This window comes from Mya arenaria, chromosome 11 (assembly GCF_026914265.1).
Source record: "Mya arenaria isolate MELC-2E11 chromosome 11, ASM2691426v1".
NCBI lineage: Eukaryota > Metazoa > Mollusca > Bivalvia > Myida > Myidae > Mya > Mya arenaria.
The window spans coordinates 65,448,309-65,471,245 of record NC_069132.1 but is presented as its reverse complement, the minus strand read 5'-3'; the positions used below and the strand labels follow the sequence as shown (position 1 = coordinate 65,471,245).

The window sequence follows — 22,937 nt, the reverse complement described above, 5'->3', positions numbered from 1 at the left end:
TGACAGTGTAACAGACAATAAAGCGAACAAGTTGTTTAATTCATTGTGTATTGAACGACTCTTTTATCGTAGTATGCCTACATTTATCAGCAAAGCTTTAACTGTAATAACTTACCATTAGAATGTGCATATTAAGCTTTAGATAAAAAAACGCAAAAGGTTTATGATATACTATGATATACGGAGCGGACACAAAAGTGTGAGCGAGTGATGATTAGTCGGCCTGCCAGACAAAATGTTCTCCGCTACTTAGGTGACAGGGAAAGGTCACCGTAACAATGAACATGATTACGCAATTACATTTTGTATTCCTTGTTTTGGTTCCCGCTTGATTATCATCAAAATAAATAAGATTTATAAAATAAGTTTACATCATTAGTTTAAACAGTATTTATTCAGTATTATATCATGGAACGTACAAAAAATAAATATGCATATATAATGTTATGCATTGTATTGTGGTAAACAAGCTGTTCAGCTTATGTCCCTTTCCGTCGTTTGGTATATTTCCAAACACTTAATAATTGTTTTGAATCGGCAAATTTCAATACTGCATCAATCACTTTTGTTGTGAAGCAACATACGCATAACAGTATTCTACTTCACGTGCGGCTTTTATCTATGTTTCCCAGTCATCATGTCATGAACTGCCAAAACGGTTTAAGGCAAGTATATATTGGTGAACATTGGGGAACAACAAATTATTTTCAGAATTGTAAGATGTTCGTTTCCACGTGTCTAATTTCACCAGATGCTGTTAATGATGTCCAAATCATGCAAAAATAAGTTAAGGTTCCTTTAAATAACTGTGGATACCTAAACTAGGACCTATTTACAATTTGCCATTCGAGGAACGCCTGAACGCTTGATGGTATTGTGACCCCTCGCCCTCTATGAACCCGCTAGCGCTCATTTATATTTGCTTCTGTATCCATTATCCTTTAAAGACAAATATACAAACTTGCTGCCGAAGTCAAGAGCTGTGTTTCAACATAATTAAACACACTCGATCACGCCACGAGTTATTATGTGAGGACTTTTCGTATAAGCATTGCGAATATTTTTCAAGGATAATGATAATTTTTAAGATCTCAATATATAAACGAACCAGTTTCAAGTTATATATATATATGAATTCACTCAGTGACCTTGACTCACACACTATGATTTGTATACGAAAAAGAAGCCAATCGAAACAGCAATTAGATATTCTTGCTACGAAATCGAGTCTTGTTTTGCTTTCCTTTTAAGCCAGTCAAGAAATACTGCATGAGTTTTGTGGGCGTCAGATTCACACGTTTCGAGAATCTTATTCAAGCATAACACGCACAAAGAGTAATTTACTGCACTTAAAATAAAGCTATCTATAAACGAATACTCGGATTTTGCGTCAGTGTCAAATTTCCCAGACCTCGACAAGAGGGATAGGAATTCAACTAACCCTTCTGTTGATGACACTATCAATGGTGTCTTCAAGTCCGTTTTACTCTGGAAAATACTTTTTTCAATGTTTAGATTTGAACAGATCTCGGTTATGCTGTTGTCGTCAATGTCAAGTTGTTCGCAATAGAAATTTGCTTCACGTAACAAACAAGCTGCATTGATAAGCAGGCTAGTTCCCCCTATGGGTACAAAATTTCCAAGTGATGCTAGCAATGCTGCATAATAAATTCTTTCTTTTAGAACTTTCACCTTTTCTTCAATAACTGTATTAGAATCGCAGGACAAAGACAATATCATAGTGTCTCTTTTTAAAGTGGATGCATTCGTTATCAATGTATGCATCAATTTTTTAAAGTCAAAACTATTTTTATCGAGGCAATCCACTAAAAATATGTGTTCTTCTTTTGTTTCGATTTGTTTTTCAGACAATTGATCCAAAATATCATTTTTAATTGTTTTAAGCATCTTTTCTTTATTATGTGTTCTTGGATGAGTTCTTTTGTCATCCGAAACATCACTGTCTGTGTGTGTTCGGCAAAAGAAGAACTTTTTGTTTAGTTGTTGTATGTGTTTGGCAAACCAAAGATCATTCTCTCTTAACCGCCCACAAGAAGTGATAAGAAAAAACTCAAAGTCTGACAATTTCTTTCCTGACACTCTTTCTAGTCGATCAAAATAATGTTTTTTTTATATTTTGGTGTTCCTATGCCTGGAAAATCCCAGAAGGCAAGATTTGGATGTTTCGGGTTTATGTAACTTTTGATCGTGCCCGTTGTTTCTGTTGTGCCAACAGGAGCGCTGCCTTCGTCGTCCGCAGTTAGATTAAGAAAGGCATTTATTAAAGCTGATTTTCCTGACCCACTTTCTCCGACAACAGCAATTAATAAATTCAAGTCTTTCCATATATTCAAATCCTTTTGAAGTTCCTGTTTTACTGCATCAGAGCCCTTTTCCTTTAATAATTTCATGTATGATGTCATTTTCTTGTTGCATACTTGTGGCTGAAAAAAAAAGTTTCTTAACGTTTGAAAAGCAAACTAAAAGGAGAATATATTTTAATATATTCATTTTCACTTATGCTTTAGAATTTTTAATGGTCGCCGTTACATTTCGGAAAAAACGAGTTTCAATAATATTCTCATTGTAACTCGAACATAATTTCAGACCTAGTTTAGATTACAAATTCAATTATCTCAAATGTGCCAGTACAATACTACACATATATGCTAACAATACATGTTTGTTAATAAATATGCAGTTCGAGAGTCTTTGTGTCAGCTTCATGTGATGTATTGAAGAAAAAATGCGTTGATCAGAAATGGATTAGGTATTCGAATAAGTTTTCATAAGTTCGCCTTACATAAATTCCTCTCTCTAAAAGAGATCATTTACCATTGAAAAGACACTTACTGCTAACCTTCATGAAACTGATCGCAAGCTGTTGTGCGGACATAATTTTGAAAAATCTGTTGACCACGACTTTGAGTTTCAATCTTAAAAACATATAGAGGGCCATTACTGATCTATGGCAACTTGTCACTGAAGTTTTTGGGACAATTATAAAACTTAGTTAAAGTTGTAGAGCGGACAACTCTTTTCATAACAATTTAACAGTGCTCCTGGTTATTGACCGACTGACATCCAGTCACCTACAAACGGAATCACACTATTATGCGGACATATTTTTCAGAAGTCTGTTTCTTGTGAACTTGAACCTTGACCAATTCATACCTAAACCAAAAGCTGTCACCTACTGATCAATGGCAACCTATCACATAGGGTTTATAGCCACACATCAATTGTTTAGACGAAATTTTTTATATGTGTATTAACTCTCACCATGGCACACTGTTCTAAAAATCAATAATATATTTTTCAAGGTACATATCAATGAAAGTTACTCGGCCTAAGTATGTAAGTTATTGGCCAGACAAAGATTTCATAAATATATTGACGTAGATCTTTTGCAATCAACATCATGTACTGCCCCCCCCCCCCAAAAAAAAAAACAAAAAAAAAAAAACAGACAAACAAAAAACAAACTAATACCAAGACCAAGTGAAGGAAACCATACTTATGTATAATTAAACGTATCAGATAAATAGTTTTATATTGTTTAAGAGGTGATAACACACCAACCAATCTTACGACCGACAGACTAAAGGACATACAGACATTTGCAAACCTTAGAAGAAGGCATAAATAAAAGTTATGTGTTTAAGTTATGATCACAATGTCAAGTATCGAAATTTACGTATTTAGCCATTTCAAACGAGGAACATAAAAAACAATGCGAAAATTTGAGTTTACAAAAGTTACCTCGATGTTTATTTCACTATAGTTCAGAGAAGCTGAAAAAGACAAGTAAGTATTATTGCGAACATCTTATAAACGAAGATACCAATACGAATAATTAATTGCTAATTTTGTAACATGTGTTGTGTATATGCCACGTCGCATTGAAATGCAAAGGGGCCTTAAGCTTAAATCAATAAAAGAAATGTGCATATAACTAATAACTTATGCAACATGTTCGATTTTCCGCCGATTGACCATAATAAGTAATCATCTACTACGACCGCTCGTTTAATTGTTGATCTTCAAGTAGATCAAGTATGTTGAGTATGCTTAACAAACATGTTAGTCGATAAAGAGTATACATATATCAACGCATGTTCAGAAAACCCAAAGCAACATTAAACACCCCTTCAGGTCATATAGTTATTTAAAGTAAGGTATATGCAACTCAGCATTGTTAAAACGAACCGACTGTATACCATGAAATGCGATACAGATTTTGGAGTAGTTCTTGTAGAAATCATTTGTTATACTAACCAGTTGCAGGGACTGTTTGTGACTCACGTCTTCCTGGCACATAGGAAACTTCTTCCTATTAGGGATATAGCCAATTGGTTTGTGATATGCATGTGTAACAGACAAGTAAATTAAATGATTCTAATAAATGTTAAATAAATCCTGTGTGATTCTGTTTTGATTTATTTTCTTAAGTTGATAAATAACTTTTAAATTTTAGTAAAATATACTTAGATGAAAAGAGGTGTGGATATATAAAAATTAAAAACCTCTGAGCAACTCGCAGGTTGGCGTCCCGGCACTTCATCACTTTGAAGGTCTATGAAAACGGTAAACGGTTAATGTTTAATGTATAACATGACGTTTAACATATTTAATTTCACAATAGATTTTTGTCAAACATTATGCCCCGTCCTGAGCTCAATATTGTCACGATTATATAGACAATTGAATATAATATGCATAGACCGAAATGGCAGCTGATTTGTCACTGACATTGGATGCCGTTGAGGCAGTTTTAAGAAAATGACCATTCAAAGTGTGAGGATATAGTGTGTTATAACAATGACCTTTGACTCTATTACCTCAAAATCCATAGGAGTCATCAGCTGGTCACCAAAAACCTAAATGTCAAGTTTGAGGGACATGGGTGAAGGCATTCTCAAGTTACACAGATAAGATTTTTTCGTTCAAGGTCACTGTGACCTTGACCTTTGACCCAATGATCACTAAAATCATAAGAGGTCACCTACAGGTAAGACGCACCCCCAAGTCAAGTTTGAGGGCAATGGGTGCAGATATTGTAGAGTTATCACTCAAACAAATGTTCGCATTCAAGGTCATTGTGACCTTGACCTTTGACCCGATGACTCCTTAAATAGAAAAGGGTCATCTACTGGTCAGGCCCAACTTCCATGTTAAGTTTGCTGCTCATAGGTTCAGGCATTGTTGAGATATCACTGGGAGAAGATTTGTTAGCTTTTTTTGCGTTAAAGGTAACCTTGACATTTGGCCCAATGACCCGAAATTCAATAGGGGTCATCTACTGGTCAGTCTTTAGATGAGAATCCTCATTTTCAAGAACAACTGACTGATATTGAATGTGTGAAGCCCTTTGCGCCATATTTTCTTTGAGAAGGGCCCCAGTATCTACAATTTAACTACAGACAAAGAAAACGAACATCTGCTAAAGATTTAAACTCAATAACGACTGAAAAGTGCAAAAAAGGAAGGCCAAATCACGATAGTTGAGTAGTCTTACAAGAATGCTCTCCCTTGATAACTATTAAATTTCCTAGATTTTGTTAAATAGCCTTGAAAGCATAGTGCACTCCAAAGCATGTTACTACGGCGTGTGCATCATTCAACTCTCAGGCAAGATTTAAAGCATTACAGTGTCCGTATGTTAATCGGAACTATTACAAAAAGACACTTTGGAATATAAAACATTTTCTATCATTGTCGGTTGATATTCACTGTATAAACAAGGGTTATATCAACACGCTACATGTATAATATACATTACTTCTAAGTGGGCAATAAAAAACTATCCTGTCTTTTTGTCTTTTTGCAAAACAGTCCGAATGTTACACAGAACTATACCAGAAAAAGAAGAATTAAACTATATTACCTTCTTTATTATTGTCGGTTGACACTCTCTGTTGCTGCCCATCATAGCTGTCAATTGTATCGATCAGATCACTTGGGTCAGCTGTGGCCATACTTTTCTAGGAAATTCGTTTTCTTCCGTATGTGCGCTATTTTCATTGGCTAACACTTCTCTCCTTTTCCTTCCGTACCTCTATCTGAATGAAAAATGAAATTAATGACAACGAACTAAGGTCGATTGCTTGTAAGTTCCACATGAAGTTAAACTAAAATACCAGATACACCTTTGTTAATAAGGTGTTAAAAATCATCAAGTCACATTAATGTGGTTGTCATGACTTTAGGTTTAAACTTCTCGTTTGTTTCTGTAGGTTTTTGCATAAATATTGAATGTTAATTCTTCTTCAACATTTATGATTGTGACTTGTATTTCAGCTTAGCACTGTTGATTTTGCCTGATTCTTTTATTTGCATTGGAAGTTGCCGGTCGTTGAGTTCTTGATCAGTTTATATATTATTCTTCTTCATTGATATCACGTTGAATATTGCTCTGATGAGGTTTATTTTTGTAATTGGTAATAGTTGATAAATGGTATGACAATACATATGGCCCCATATATATTTGTAACTAAGTGACTTCATTTCATTTGAATCTAGTGAAACCGCCATAAGTGTATTGTACGCTGTTTGTTACATCATCAACGAAGGCTTCGTTCATAATCAACACCGCCGGTTATAACGATTATAACAGAAAATGTTTCTAATGGGAAGTTATCCCGCTTCGGGGAACCTTGCAACGTGCCCTTTTGTATTCAAACAACATTGACAGATGACAAAATGTGAATCATCTTTGCTTAACACTCTTCATAATGTGGCAAAATATAAATAACTGTATTGATCATTTAAATGAGATCTAATAGGTTATGTACTGCAAACAGAATAACATAGTAATGTTGTTTCAGTTTAGTTAATTAAATAAAGGTTTTATATTCAAACCAGTGGGATCATTGATTGAGAAATGATCGCCTGTTTTGCTAACAGAGTCTTACTAAACATTGTCCGACACTTTCGTATCTAAGTCCAGGGAAATTGCCTCCCGAACTCCTCATTTTGAGAAAAGGGCTTATCAGTCTATGGAATTGAACCAGTCAATTAATCACCACTTAGCATGTCATCCTGCTGGTCTATTTACTGTGTGTATTCCCAGATGTTTCTTGTACTGACCAACTTCAGTATGTTCGCATTGAGTTTGACATGAATGAATTGTATGTATAATCAAAGCACTGATAGTGCTGAACGGTTTGAACGATGATTCCCTTTGTGTGATAATAAGATAAAAAAACATATGCATGATAGCATGGCACTCGCTCGCTCACTCTCACGCCTACCCGTCCATCCATCCAACTTGCTGACAACCCCGCCCATCCACTCACTCAACACTCGAAACCCACACACAACCCACCCCACCCACAATACTTATTCGGTGTATTCCATGAGCTGTAGAATAAAACGGGCATCATAGCAAAAGGTGGTATTCAGATTCAACTAAACTTTTATACTAGTGTGTTATTCTATTATGCCTATCAACTACAATTTTAAAAGAATGTGAACACAATTGTAGTATAGAAAATACTATTTCAATTCAGATCACAGGTTAAAAAAGAGTTTAACAAATTATTTAAAAATGTACATATTTAAACCAATTATCCATAATTATCCATAACAGCACTATATAAATATAAATATATAAAATATAAATAAAATTCATTAGAATGTTCAGAAGTATATGACTTACACTCGCAAGGGTAGATATTGTTTAAACTTAAACACAAAAACATACATGTACAGAGGAAAATAACCCAACTTACCAAGAAGTTGGAGTATGAATGCCAATTTACGTTTGCAAAATCTGAGTTATATATTAATGGATAACACAAAGGATAAATGTTCTTCCATCTTACAAACAATGTTACTTGGTAGATTTATTTTGTTTCACTTCTAGATCAGTGCAGGCAGAAGGCAGAAGCCCGCACTGAATTAATTATGGATTGTACATCTGAATGTCCTCCCCCGTAGTATCTTATTTAAAGAAGTATTATGCAATACAGTTACAATTCGCTCAACACCAGACCTTCAAGTAGTTTTTCAGTTTATGGGAGTTTTCCCATTCATATCCGTGTGTATACATGTGTTTTACTGTTAATATACGCAAAATATTACATCCTCGTACATGAACTTATTTTGAAAATCAAACATTATTTCAGATATGTTTCAGAGACTGATTTTCATTGAAATAAGGTACTTTCGAGTATGATTTTCAACTCCACATGGACTCAGTTGAATTTTTGTGGTCTATTAAGCTCAATCCTAAAAAAGGTCTTTAAAAGGAGGTAAATGCTTGCATACAAAAAGTATATACACAAACCCTTCTAGAGCATTTTACCACCTCATTCGTCTACACAAATTGGAGATTTAAAAGTTAAAACATGAACTCACAATGTTTTCGTTTCGGTTCTTGAGTTTGATAACGGGCTGAATATGCATAACTTTGCTGCATTTTTTGTTTGCACTTTTTTAGAAACCAATGCACCTGATTTGTTGACGTTATCATGGTCACAGAAAACAGCGTATTCATTATATTCCCGCTTCTCAGTCAGGCAGCACAGATGGGAATTATTTAAGAATTATTACATCTGTCCGTACGACAGTCGGTCCCTCCGTACCGTTTTTGGCGATTCTAAATCTTTCTCACTCATGTCTTAATTTATTGGCAGAAGTGAACGCCATAGCACGAGAATGTGTCGCGCTCAAGATCCGTGCCCCCAACTTCAAGGTCTTACGCTTCGACCCTCTGAAGTTTGTTTATCTATGAATATGCTTGACTGTATCAACAAAAGGAATCGTCAGACCCTGGAGGGGTTTGTGTAGAAAACCCCTGTGGTTAAGAATACCGATTGTTATGCTGTAAGGTGTTTTCTTGACACATGATGGACTTAAATGTAGATGCATTTGTGATTATTTTGAACTGAGTTGGATGTAGAAGTGTCTTACTGTGGTATGTTTGACACTAGATAAACTTCAATGCAGCAGAATTTAGATTTACAGGGCACTGAATTGACTTGATTTCTTTACACTAAATGGTTTTTTGGGGTTTTACTGCCATCTTAACTCGTTTTTAGTCCAAAGAAAAATGTTTGTAAAGTAAACCAGCAAGCTGATAGTGTTGACGTAGGTGAAAGTCTCGTTTCAATTCCTTGAATAAGAGGTTATAGTGTATACATAACCAACCAACACACTTTGTATGTGTTTTGTTTTTAAATTGCGACCAATGGTTTATTGTGAACTTGACATTGGTGATATATTCAAAGTAAATGTACCTTTTTATAAAAAAAGAGGTAAAGCATCTTACCGTTCAAAGATTGAAAAAAAAGCATTCCCTCTGATAGTTAATGTAGCGCAGTTACCAGTGTTACTTTCAAAGACCTAGTTTAAGGAATGTTTGGCATGACAATCCCCTGCTGTGCATCTCATGCTAATTACACTTATGTCACAGTAGGGGCCAATTTCCTGTTTATTTGTGTATTGGCTCAGCGCCATTTAGTGTCCATTTCTATAATAAAACTTCCAAAACTGCACAGCAGGATATTCGGATCAGATATCTGATAAGACAATTAGGCATTTAGATAAGATCAATACACAGACATTGTGTACAATATACGTTTTTTTCTTGTTTTTTGGGGGGTTGGGGTGTGTTGTTGTTGTTTTTTTGTTTTTTTTATTTATTTATTTTTATTTTTTTTTAATTGGGGGGGGGGGGGGTCACTTATAGAAGGATTAACCCAGGCCTTTAAGCAATACTTTCGTAGATCACTTTGATTTCCATGCATTGTATTTGCATAAACAATAACGCATATTATTTCCATGTAAATATTTATTTACCCATTTGCTTTCTTTTGTCAAAAAACGTAATCAGAAGATTATAGTTGACTGATCCAGATCGTACCTATGAAATCTGCAATAATGTTGCATTTCTTTTTCATAACAACAGCCAACCATTTAAAAAAAAAACAAGGTAAATATTCTCATATGAAGAGCGTTGATGAAAGAACCATGAAACCAGCTGTCAATAACGCATATTATTTCCATGTAAATATTTATTTACCCATTTGCTTTCTTTTGTCAAAAAACGTAATCAGAAGATTATAGTTGACTGATCCAGATCGTACCTATGAAATCTGCAATAATGTTGCATTTCTTTTTCATAACAACAGCCAACCATTTAAAAAAAAACACAAGGTGAATATTCTCATATGAAGAGCGTTGATGAAAGAACCATGAAACCAGCTGTTTCGCTGATTTAAAGTTGACTTGTACAATTTAATTGTTACGAAAATGTACGAACCCCGTTGACTCGAACTCGCTTGGCTCGAATTTTCGCTCGCCCGTATAATTTTTTTTTTATAATCACGGTTATCATGTGGGAATTGGGCCAAGAAGCAATGCCTTATCTTTTCACAACGTTTAGTCTCACGTACTAGTATTACAAAAACTCTGGACTGATCCATTCAGTTCATACATAATGAGATCTGCCAATAATGACATGCGTGTAGGTTAGAGTTTCGGTTGAATGTGCACTCATCTTTTGCAATACTGTTTGCGATATGATTAAGGCGTTGTTTGAATACTTCATTTCTTGTTATATATCAAGTTTCAAATTGCAAGTTTACTTAATGCAATGTATGTCTTAATTCATGACAAAAATAGTTTTATATAATACATATTACACAATATTGAGAACGAAAGAGCAAATTAATTCAGAATGGAATAACACATAAATACTTAACATATCAGTACTGCAAGTCTATTTAAACAGCACGAAAAGTTCTCGTGGACAACGATTTAATTAGATATGATTGATATCATACTATCTCGCACACAATGGCCGAACTAACAATGCAATGAAAACATTTAGAATAAACTTAAGTTTCTATATTTCGTTTTTCTTCGTTGAAATATTACGTATGCATTTGATTCCCTTACATAATTAGCGGTTTAATCATATGTTAAAATAGAAAAAAATGGCTCTACGTACATTTTATATGTTAACCTTTTTTCTTATTGTCTAATGTTTTATTCAGAAAAGACTACTATAATACATCTTGTGCAGCTTGAAATAAAAACATTTGCATAACATTTAAAAAAGAAAACAACTGTCAGCACTGACATCTTGAAACAGAACGGTTCTTCGTCTCTTAGCACGATACATATATAATACATATAAAATATTTTGGCATCAACATACTAATATACAGTCATAATTTAAACTGGTGTTGGCAGTTAACAAATTTTCCTGATAAGCACTACTCTTATATAGACGAAGAAATTAATTTCACATATATATATATATCGGCACGTCTCAAAACATTATATAATATCAAACGTAAATACAGTAGATATTAAATTCCAAACATATCTATTTAACTCAACACAACTATTTTCTTAAATTTACTATATGAAATACAACAACAACTTGTAAATAACTCGTGTTCAGTAAGGTCAAAAACTGTCTACTTACGGTAAAACGAATAAGTAAAGCCTATGTAAACTATTCATCTTACTGGAACAGATAAACATTTATTATTCCGTCCTTCTCTTTATTAGGTTTATAACATTCTGCGCACTGCTTAAATCATGTCTAGTACTCATGCGTGATACAATCGAGCGGAAATAAAATTAAAAACTTTAAAAGAAGGCGCTTTGATAACGTCCACTAAATACACCGATTATAAACCTTTGTAGGCAATGATCTTCCAATAAGGCATTCTTACGTTACAGGTCAATTGTATAAATTGGCTTATCTATAGGCTATGTTATAGCGATTTGAAATAAGCAAATACTTTAACTTGAACAATATTGTATCGAATTCATTGTACACTTCAGCGTAATTAGAGGCATAGTTTCATCATTATTAATAAATACAGATGTTTGGTTATTAAAAGTTAAAAATAAACCTAACAATTGTCCTTGAAACAAATGTAACATACTTGTAAAGCATTTATTAATAAAATATATATTTTAATACAATAAACCGATAGCATATAGAACAGTAAACAATGTGAAACAACGGAAGACACACTTTACTTCAACAAACAGAGAGAAGCTAGATGTAAATGCAACACATCAAAATCACACAACCTACAAAACATATACTAAATATTTAGAAAACCCTATTTACAAGAAACGCACAAACTCCTTTGGCAACACACCAGATAACATATAAAAGATGTAAATTCAAAGAGACCCACACACATATCCTTGATAACACACATATAACATATCTGTGAATTCAACCCAACGAGACCCACACAAATTTCCTGACAGTACATACACAGGTAGCAAAGATGTTAATACAATGCAAGGAAAGAACCGTAACTTCCCACAAACAACAAACATAGATAAACAGGATGCCAATACAACGAACGTGAGACATTTCATTTCGCAATACCTCAACTATCTTTTGAGGTTGGTTGGTCAAAGTTGTGTGCATTTTCATCATGAAATGACAAAAAAGCTTTTTTTACCAATAATAAAGGAAAGTTTGGGCACATGAGCCTCAAACTTCTAAGTCAGGTTGGTATTTGTATATTGGTATACGTGGTGTTTGGATAATATATAACCAAAGTCGTAGGAACTAATGGTTTTAGACGCTGATGGATAACTGATACCCTCTCGATGCGACAAATGCTTTTCGCAGACATATTTCATAACCCCCATCAGAGCACCATACGGTTTTCGTAGGTGATGGACCGCATATCCCCTGTCAGTGATATCGTTGGTAGTATTAGTTTATTGATCAGGGGTCAAACGTATTTTGTGTTTGCCAATACTTAAGTGAAGGGAAATGTTTGATGCGGAACAAAATGACGGTTTTCGAAAGGAGTGTGGTTTTTGGGAGAATATGTTGACCTGGTAAGAAAGTTATAAGTTTCTCGAAATATAAATACGCCAATACGCCAACCCGAAGGCATCACGTGTAGGCTTCTCCCGTTTTTAACCTGTGTTTCAATAGACCTTAACAAAAGGGTTATTGAATGTATAAGCTAAACGATTGCTTGTTTACAATGTCAAAATAGAATATTATGTGACATAAAACTGTGTTGTTTTTTTGTTGTTTTTCGACGGCTTGTTCACTTACATGGGCACTTTACGGCCTATTCATTTTATGTTTAAATACCTTTTATGTCTGGCGAGAATGTTTTATGCAATGTTTTTTGGATATGGAATCAGAATTAGCGTGCGTTTATAAGACATGTTAATATTTAGAACAAAATGCAATTTCTTATCCATTAAGAACGTACCGCGTATTTGTTATGCAAAACTATGCAAAATTAACTTCCAGAAATACTTTTACACTTTTCTAGCAATTCATACATGTGCTCATTATTTTTTTCTCTCTCTATATCAATGTAAGAACTCTGGATGTAACACGACAGTCTCGCAATACGGCAAAACTTGCAAACATTATCAGTCTGATACCAATTTACAACGAAGATCACAAAAATACGTTTTAAAACAGTGGAAGTCTACCATACACCCAACCAAACCCGGCTGTTGTCTGGCAATGGATTTTTGCGCAGAGCGTTAAAGAAACAAATACATAGATTTTAATAAAATACACCATTTTACACTGACCATAGATAGGTTCCTATACATTATATTGCATATCATATCCTATGACGTTCATATTTTGCTTACGACCTCATTTATTTTGTGACTTAGACATAGATCACAAGGTAGGAGGTAAGCAATGCTTTCCAAATGTTGTACTAAAACGTGACCTAAAGCAGGACAGATTAGATAATATCTGTCAATTGAAGCGCTGTTGAATCGTGGAACGAACAGGGACGATAAATACTTTATTTAAATAGTTTGTAAAAAGAACAAAGATCGTGTCACTTTAATCGCTAAAATGGATCATTGTTTTAGAAAAACCATTGTTAATGACTGACAGGTTTTATAATGAATTATAATGTTAAGCTCTGCTGGCAATATACAAATTACTAATAACATCGATCCTTTGGTCTTCAATCGGTTCGACTTGATACACGTGACTGGCTGTATAATTATAAACATTGGTAGTGAGAAGAGTTTAAGATATAGGAATAAATAAAATAATTCGGTCGACCAAATGCCTCATTCATTTAACTGTCTGAAGTTTTGTAAGGACGTATTGCCTATCTTCAAAGTAAAAAGGAGTCTTTTTAATAAGACCATATTTCTTCAACAATCTGGTCAAAAAAAAAAATTCGAATGTTTTAGGACGTGAGGTGTATTTGAAGATAATCATCTTGACATGTCACCAAAATACATCAACAACATCATCAATAACAACTGTTATTGCTTTACAATAAAAAAGGCCTCTGGCCCAATACAATAGTAATAAAAGAGCAAACAGGTTGAAAATGCAAGCGATGAACACCTATCAACTGACAATTTATGAAGCTGTACTACTAATATGTTCGAACGGCGGACTGAAGGATTAACATACAGTACCTTTACAAACAGAAACAAGCAGATAGTAAGCTGTTAAATCAAAATGGATACAACAAGATAAGGAATTATGTCAAGTTCAGCAGTTAAACATGTTACTTTATTGACAAAACAAGACAGCTTGAAAAGAATATCGACTTGTGACTCTTCGGGCACGTTAGAATGCGATTCCCTTGGGCTCTCCCGAATATTCACGAAAGCTTACCTAAAAAGTTAAAACAAAAACGCAATTTTTTACTTCTTTTAATAAACTGAATGACTACAATAAACATACACAAACAAACTTATTTATACCAACGGTCCTGTCGATGTATTCATGTCTTTCTTTTTGCATTGTATTGTTTTTGTTTTTGTTCTATTTTTCCTTTGTAATACCCGGTAGGTGTACATTATGCGAATTAACATATTCCGAACACGTTTGAAAAATGGCGGGCGATTTGGAAGGGAATTATTTCATAAAGTGGAAATACCGGGGTTTTTTTCTTGTTTCAATTCAGTTGTTCTTGTAAAGCACAAAACAATTCGCAATAGAGAGAGAGAGAGAGAGAGAGAGAGAGAGAGAGAGAGAGAGAGTTTACCAGTTTTCAGCTTGAAAATCAGACGTGACTTAAGTTAAAGTGGTATACACATATTTCATAAGATCACTATATGATTTTTTTTTTTTTTTTTAATTGAATTTTGGATGAATTAATAAAATCAATTTCAAAACATGTTTTGCTTATATTTTAAATAGTCATTAACGTATCATTTTACATATGAATTTTAAGATCCCAAACTCCGTAGAAAATGAGTGTCATCTCCCAAGTATTGTCAGTGAATCTTAATCATCTTAAAGAACTGCATATTACACCATGTTTTGCAGAGCCAATATCATTTTGATCAATTTTGTAAACAGTGGTTAAATGACAAATGACCTTTAGCTATTCACCGTGTCCCATGACGTTCAAATTCTGCTTACGATATCATTTCTTTGGTATAATTTTAAAAAACAAACAAATTGATCTCGAGGTAGGTGGATATTTTTAAGTGTGCATGCAAATATCATATCGATCAAGAGGCGCTTTGTAAGCATGGACCGAACAGGTTCGACCAGTACTTAATTACATATCTTTTAAAAGGATCTTGTCATTTTTATCTCTTTAATTTGAACTTGACAGTTATTCAAAAGCCTTTTCAATGACGCACAGGTTTTGCATTCAAATATAATAATATCGTTTGACGCTTAATATTGACAGACTAATGTTCTCCTTCCACTATCCTTTGGTCTACAATGCGTTGGTCTTGATACCATGGACTGACATTATAATTGTAAAAAATCAAGATATAGAAACAAATAAAATGCTTCGGTTGGCTTTTTACCACACGCATTATTCAATTTAGGATCTTACATTTGTTTAAAAACGAGTTAAGAGTTTTTGAGCAACGAGACATTGTTTTATCATACCGTTCTTTTTCAATCCTGGTCAGGAAATACAACAACAACAACAACCTCAATATATAAAAATATAGCACATACATAATCTTAAATGTATCTTATTCATCAGCGTATACCAATATAACATAAAACTAGATACACATGCATAATATAAATAAAAGCATTTGAATAAAATATAAAAATATATCTTATAAAGCTCTCCTCCAAACTCTGGCAATGGTTATACAATTGTCGACTGGTGTTGAGTAGCTTGGCTTTACGATTGGCGACTGGTGTCGAGTTGTATGGTTATACAATTGTCGAATGGTGTTAAATTGTATTGCTATACGAATGTCGACAGGTGTTTAAGGTGTATGAATATAAAAGTGTCGACTCGTTTTTAGCAGTAAAGTTATACAATTGTCGACTGGTGTTGTGGTGTATATTAAACGATTGTCGATGGTGTTGATATGTATGGTAATACAATAGTCGAATGGTGTTGATATGTATGGTAATACAATAGTCGAATGGTGTTGATATGTATGGTTATACAATAGTCGAATGGTGTTGATATGTATGGTAATACAATAGTCGAATGGTGTTGATATGTATGGTAATACAATAGTCGAATGGTGTTGATATGTATGGTAATACAATAGTCGAATGGTGTTGATATGTATGGTAATACAATAGTCGAATGGTGTTGATATGTATGGTAATACAATAGTCGAATGGTGTTGATATGTATGGTAATACAATAGTCGAATGGTGTTGATATGTATGGTAATACAATAGTAGAATGGTGTTGATATGTATGGTAATACAATAGTCGAATGGTGTTGATATGTATGGTAATACAATAGTCGAATGGTGTTGATATGTATGGTAATACAATAGTCGAATGGTGTTGATATGTATGGTAATACAATAGTCGAATGGTGTTGAGGTGTATGGTAATACAATAGTCGAATGGTGTTGATATGTATGGTAATACAATAGTCGAATGGTGTTGATATGTATGGTAATACAATAGTCGAATGGTGTTGAGGTGTATGGTAATACAATATTCGAATGGTGTTGATATGTATGGTAATACAATAGTCGACTGGTGTTGAGGTGTATGGTTATACAATAGTCGAATGGTGATGTGGTGTATATTAAACGATAGTCGAATGGTGTTGTTATGTATGGTAATACAATAGTCGAATGGTGTTGAGGTGTATGGTTATACATTAGTCGACTTTTGTTGAGGTGTACGGTTATACTATAGTCGACTGATGTGGAGGTGTATGGTTATAAAATTGTCGACTGGTGCTGAAATGTTTTTATGTAATATAGTCGACGGTGTTGATGTGTATTTTTTATACGAATGTCAAATGGTGTTAAGGTGTATGGTTACACATTTATCGACTGGTTTTATGTTGTATGGTTATTTGTTTGTCGACTGGTCCTCTAGTGTTCGATAATACGAGTTTCGACTGGTGTTCATATGTATGGTTATACAATAGTCGACTGGTGTTGAGATGTATCGTAATACAGTATTGAAATGGATTTGAGGTGTATGGTTATCAAGTGGTCGACTGGTGTTCATGTATATGGTAATAAGATTGTAAACTGTTGTTGAGGTATAGGGTTTTGAAATTGTTGACCGGTGTTTAGGTGTATGCTAATAAAAATTGTCGACTGGTGTTGAGGTGTACTCTTGAAATGTGTTGATTTGTCTGTTTTTTATGGTTATACAATAATCGACTGGTGCGGAGGTATATGGTTATACAATTGTCGACTGGTGCTGAGTTGTATGGTTACAAAATGTCGACTGGTGCTGAGGTGTATGGTTATACAATTGTCGACTGGTGTTGAGTTGTATGGTTATAAAATGTCGACTGGTGCTGAGGTGTATGGTTATACAATTGTCGACTAGTGCTGAGGTGTATGGTTATACCATTGTCGATTGTTATTCAGGTGTATGGCTACACGATTGCCCACGGTGTTAATGTGTTTTTGTTATACAATACTTGAATAGTTTTAAGGTGTATTGTTAAACGATTGTCGACTGGTGTTGATGTGTATGGTTATACTATTGTTGACTGGTATAGAGATGTATCGTTAAGAATAAGTGGACTTGTATTGAGATGGATCGTAAAACAATGGTCAAATGTTCTTGAAGTGTTTATATAGATATGCGGACATCTATAAGTCATATTGACCGAGAACGAAGCCCTTGTGAAACAGCCACAAGCGTATGAGTTGTACAAGAGTTTCGAGTATTGTTGTGAATGTTTAGATTAAAAGATAAAGTAGTAATTTTGGAATCAAAATAAATGTTTTACATGCAGCAGAACAGTTAAACATTAATCAGATTGGCATTAAACAAGGATCACTACGGGCAGATATTACGTTAAAGATGTAAATCGCACAGAACAACTAACATTGTGTGAATTATATTTACTTACAATCATAAAGTAAAATGACTCAGGAAAATAATAAAAGGGGTGTTAGCCGCTTAAGCCTGCTTAAAGCTTGCACTAGCGGATTAAGAAGGGGGCGTTCGCACCTGGCGTTTGCCCCTCTAAAATCATTCAAGCTTACTTTCTCATCAATATGGGAGAAAAGGGGAGTAAAATACGCTAATAATGCACCATTTCCGACCAAACTTAAGCTAATATTGCTTAAATTTTATTGAGACTATTGAGTAATCAAACATTCCCAGGCAAACAGTTTATGCCATATAGTTTCGGTTCTGGGAAGGTTACGCCCTCTAACGCTAATTCTTTGAACCGCCCCTGGCATGAATCCTCATACTCAAACAGACCCTGGATATTTTAAGGGATAAATAATTATCAGATGTTAGAAACTCGGGTTACAGTTTAATCTTGTTCTTAACTCAGAAATTGACACCAAACTGATTTTGTATAATATCTGCACTGTAATATGCCGGGAGCGTAGAAATTACAATACTCTGTGCAAAACAATCCGGTATCAAACAATGAGCTATCTCATTCATCGGAATAGCTGCTTACAGAAACTGAGAGGACAGTGTCCAATACCTATAACATATAGTCACTTAAACCAACAGTAGTGTCGAAATATAGATAAACCTTTAAATGCAGAGGAACACCTCCATTTATTAGATGGAACTGTACCTCTAAATTTAAAGGTGCACCTATATTAATGACAAAAAGTTGCAACCTTATACTTAAATTAAAATATTTGAAAAAAAGAGGTGCAGCCCTTTGTTTTAGACTGGCACTTTTAAGTAAAAAGGTGCACCTCTTCATTTAAGATAAATGCTGACCTCTAAATTCAAAAGTGCACCTTTGTGTTATTAATTACATTTATTCAAAGTGGACTATTGATCCGAAGTGTATGCCATTGATACCTGCAGTGTGCAAACAGACAAGGTATGATCAGGCTATATCTTTCTTACAAGGAAGTTAATATTGTATTTGAATTAGAAAGTAGAAATACCAAGAGCAAAGGGTAAAATTCGTTTATTAGTGGAAAAAGTGTTATAAGTGTTTGGTGTAAGTGAGCCTGACTGCTAGACAATTGTGAACTAAGACATGGATAGTGATAGGGAGAGTGAGAGACTGTTTTCTCTGAGGTTGTCCCGAGTTATGGGGGATATAGGGGTCAACAGCCTGCTGATTGCCAGGAGGAGGAAAACACACCTGAGGATCGAAACTCTGAAGAATGTCAGAAGCTTGTTAGGAGATAAAAATGCTACTGAATACATATTTGGCAGTCAGAGTGAGGCGACAACAACTCCAGGAATGGAATCTGATACTGACCTCTTGTATAGTCAAAACAGTACTCATGTTGTTTTTGATTGGAAAGACTGGCATCATGGAAAGTCAAATCTGCTGGTGTTAAAGAATGAGCTAACTCCTCCTCAACACTGCTACTTACAGAGACTGAAAGGTGACTGTCCACTTCCGGTGGTACAACTAGAAGGTCCTGATGACGTCATGGACGGGGAAGGCAGAATACTAGTGGCTAATACCTGCAATGAACTACACGACTGGTTACAGAAAACAAGTGAATCTAGTGAAATAGTAAGACATGGTCCATCAATGACTTATGATAAAATGATTGACCATGTATCGGCTTACCATTGTGGTCAGCTGCCTAAAGAATGCATGTTTATGTTCAACAGGCCACGCCCTGGACACTGGCCAATGCATTGCACACTAGCGAAAGCCAGGGATGTAGGAGTATTCCTTGTGCCACAGGGATACACTGAGGGCCCAACTAAACCATCTATGTGTAGATCTACAGCATTCTTGGTTCCTCCAAAGTTAACCAGTTACCCTTATTCAAATTGGCAGTGGAGGTTTACAACGTCACTAATGGAACGACATTTAGTATTTGAGTTTAGCCATGTTCAAGTGAAAACATATACTCTTGCAAAAATGATAAGAAAAACTGTATTCAAGCCTATGTTTGGGAACAGATTTAGCACTTTTCACATTAAAACAGTGATGATGTTTACAATCGAAAACTATCCTCCAGATATATGGAGGGAAGACAACATTGTAAAATGTGTTTGTCTACTTTTGAAAACACTTAAAAGATGGTTGAAACAGAAGTACTGTCCCCATTTTACAATTTCTGGTGTAAATCTTTTCGTGGGAAAGTTACAAATTTGGGAACTTCCAAAACTGTGCAACATCATTTCCCAGTTAATCAACACAAAACTACAGTGTTTGTTTAATACTCGTATGGACAATATTGGTTTGAGATTGCTTAAATGCTCAGGTCTTGAACATTTATCGTATCAAAATGTGAGCACAAGAAACCAGACCAATGGTATTGTTCTACATGAACTACTGCATAAAGAAATAAGTATTTTTAGAGTTCATATCGATGATATGATAACTGATATTTCAGTTGATGACAGTTTAAGCCACTTGTTTATTTTACAAAGTTTGTTTGATTACCCGAGCGACTTAAAACAAGAAGTTGTTTCCTTACTGACCCCATTCCTGTGCAGCACCCTTGCATCCATGCTGGCTTCAAGATGCATCTACCTGGGACAACCGATATCACAGGATATCTTCAAGCTGTACCAATTATCATTTGACTTAGACCTTATGTCCAGTAGGTTGAAATTTGCCTCGATGTTGTTCTGCAGAGGGCAGTATGATGAAGCTGCAACAGTGTTGACTTACTGTGAAGGACTGCTGGGACCAGAAATGTTTCAGTGCTGTGCACATTATGGAAGAATAAGCCTGAAACCAGGCACTGAGTTTAGGAACAAACTAATTGACTTGTCAAATACTGAAGTTGTACACAAACACACAATGTTGTGTATAACCTTCTCAAAAGAAGAAATAAACTGCATTCCACAACATCTTCAATTTGAAATGATATTAAACATGGAAGCTGAAGAAATACTTACATTTTACAGGTGGAAGAACAATGTAGTCACTGACTGCATCCCATTCCTGTACTACCTACAGTACATTACCTACAGAGAGCTACATATGCCCAGGATAGCACAGACAGCACTTCATAACCTACTGGAGTACACAACAGGACCACCACAAGGACACATAGACACAGCATTTAACATGTTGGCACACTGCTTTGAGCTGGAGAACAGGTTGGATTTGGCTTGGATGTACTACAACAGGTCATTGGAAATATATGACAGGGACAATGTTTCCATCTGGCATGCAGCCAGAATACTCCAGCAGTGTTTACATTAAGGGAAAATGACTTTTAAACATGTTGTCTCATTCTCTTTTGAATATTAGTTAACCACAGAAGCTTTTATTGTATAGGTGTTTTATGTATTAGAGAATGAATAAATATATATAAAGCTTCTTTAAAATAGTGTTCTCACCTTACAGTTTTTAAAGCAACAATAATATTTAAAGTGGCTTTGCTCTGCACGTGGTCAAGCCAGGTCATAAATCCAGTCCTGATCGTGTATCACTTGCTTTTTATTGTTGTCCATGCTGATCTTTCTAAAACTCTTAAGGTCTTTTTAAAGTTTTTCAGCATCCTAGTATCACTGTTTTGCTGATATTAACGCCATAAATTGTCTCAATGAAGACAAAAAAATTTTTTTTGTCAAATCGATAATTCTGTGATAGTGCAGGACTAATAGCCATTTTTTGAAATTACAACAAAATTTAAATCGTCATGAATATGTTTTTCAGGTGTCAATATAAGTATTGATTGCGATTCATGAGATTTTCTCACAGTCCCAGCACGTTCATACAGCATAAAGGCAAGAAAAATGCGACCAATTCTTAGATTATATAATTTTCAGTCCAGATCAATACATCAAGGGTCATTACTATTGAAATTTCATGAAAGTATCCAGGTGCACAACATGCCATGCCAACCAGTATATCTAAAATTATGTGAGACTATGTGTAACATGTTATGCTATAAAGTTTCATGGGCATATATGTAATCTTATGAAAATTCTTGAGCATATGTATACATGCTGTCCTATGAAAATTCATGAGCATATGTTTACATGTTATCCTATGAAGTTTCATGAGCATATGTGTTGTTGTCATCCTATGAAAATTCATGAGCTTATGTGTACATTTTATCCTTTGAAGTTTCATGAGTATAAGTGTACATGAAATCCTTTGAAATTTCATAAGTATATGATTACATGTAATCCTATGTAGTTCCATGAGCATATGTATAAATGTAATTCTATGAAGTTTCATAAGCATATGTGTAAATGTAATACTTTAGAAGCTTCATGAGAATAATTTATGTGTACATGTAACCCTATGAAGTTTCATGAACATGTGTGTACATGTTATTCTATGAAGTTTCACGTGAGTCAATGTTTCTCAGACTTTACCGTCCCCATTTTAAACAACGTCATTAGAGCCCTTAATCTATTGTCAGACCAAGTGAAATGTCAAACAGAATCACACATGCACAAATTCCTATAGATGCTGATCATTAGTTTTATGAAGTTTTAAGAAGTGGGTCTAAAATATTTGTGGGTACACCTACATATGACGAATGTTTCAGACGTAATGACATACGTACGGACTAGAAGCATTCGAATCACATTTTAAAAGGTGTAAGTTTTGAAACAATATTCATTTTAAGGGTATGTGAAATTGAG

At 34.6% G+C, this 22,937-nt stretch overlaps 2 protein-coding genes across 2 annotated transcripts; one reads left to right on the top strand and one right to left on the bottom strand.

Annotated features, from left to right (window-relative positions):
• Positions 1-375: 375 nt before the first annotated feature.
• Positions 376-11,669, bottom strand: LOC128207374 (interferon-inducible GTPase 1-like). Its single transcript, XM_052910252.1, has 6 exons — positions 11,441-11,669; positions 5,888-6,062; positions 4,527-4,576; positions 4,279-4,333; positions 3,763-3,794; positions 376-2,444 (listed from the first exon to the last, which is right to left on the bottom strand). The coding sequence occupies exons 2-6, from the start codon at positions 5,976-5,978 to the stop codon at positions 2,106-2,108; spliced, it is 567 nt and encodes a 188-aa protein (XP_052766212.1). The 5' UTR covers positions 5,979-6,062; positions 11,441-11,669; the 3' UTR covers positions 376-2,105.
• Positions 11,670-19,315: 7,646 nt separating this feature from the next.
• LOC128209360 (uncharacterized) lies at positions 19,316-21,657 on the top strand. The gene has a single exon (XM_052913383.1). The coding sequence runs from the start codon at positions 19,393-19,395 to the stop codon at positions 21,538-21,540; it is 2,148 nt and encodes a 715-aa protein (XP_052769343.1). The 5' UTR covers positions 19,316-19,392; the 3' UTR covers positions 21,541-21,657.
• The last annotated feature ends 1,280 nt before the right edge of the window (positions 21,658-22,937 follow it).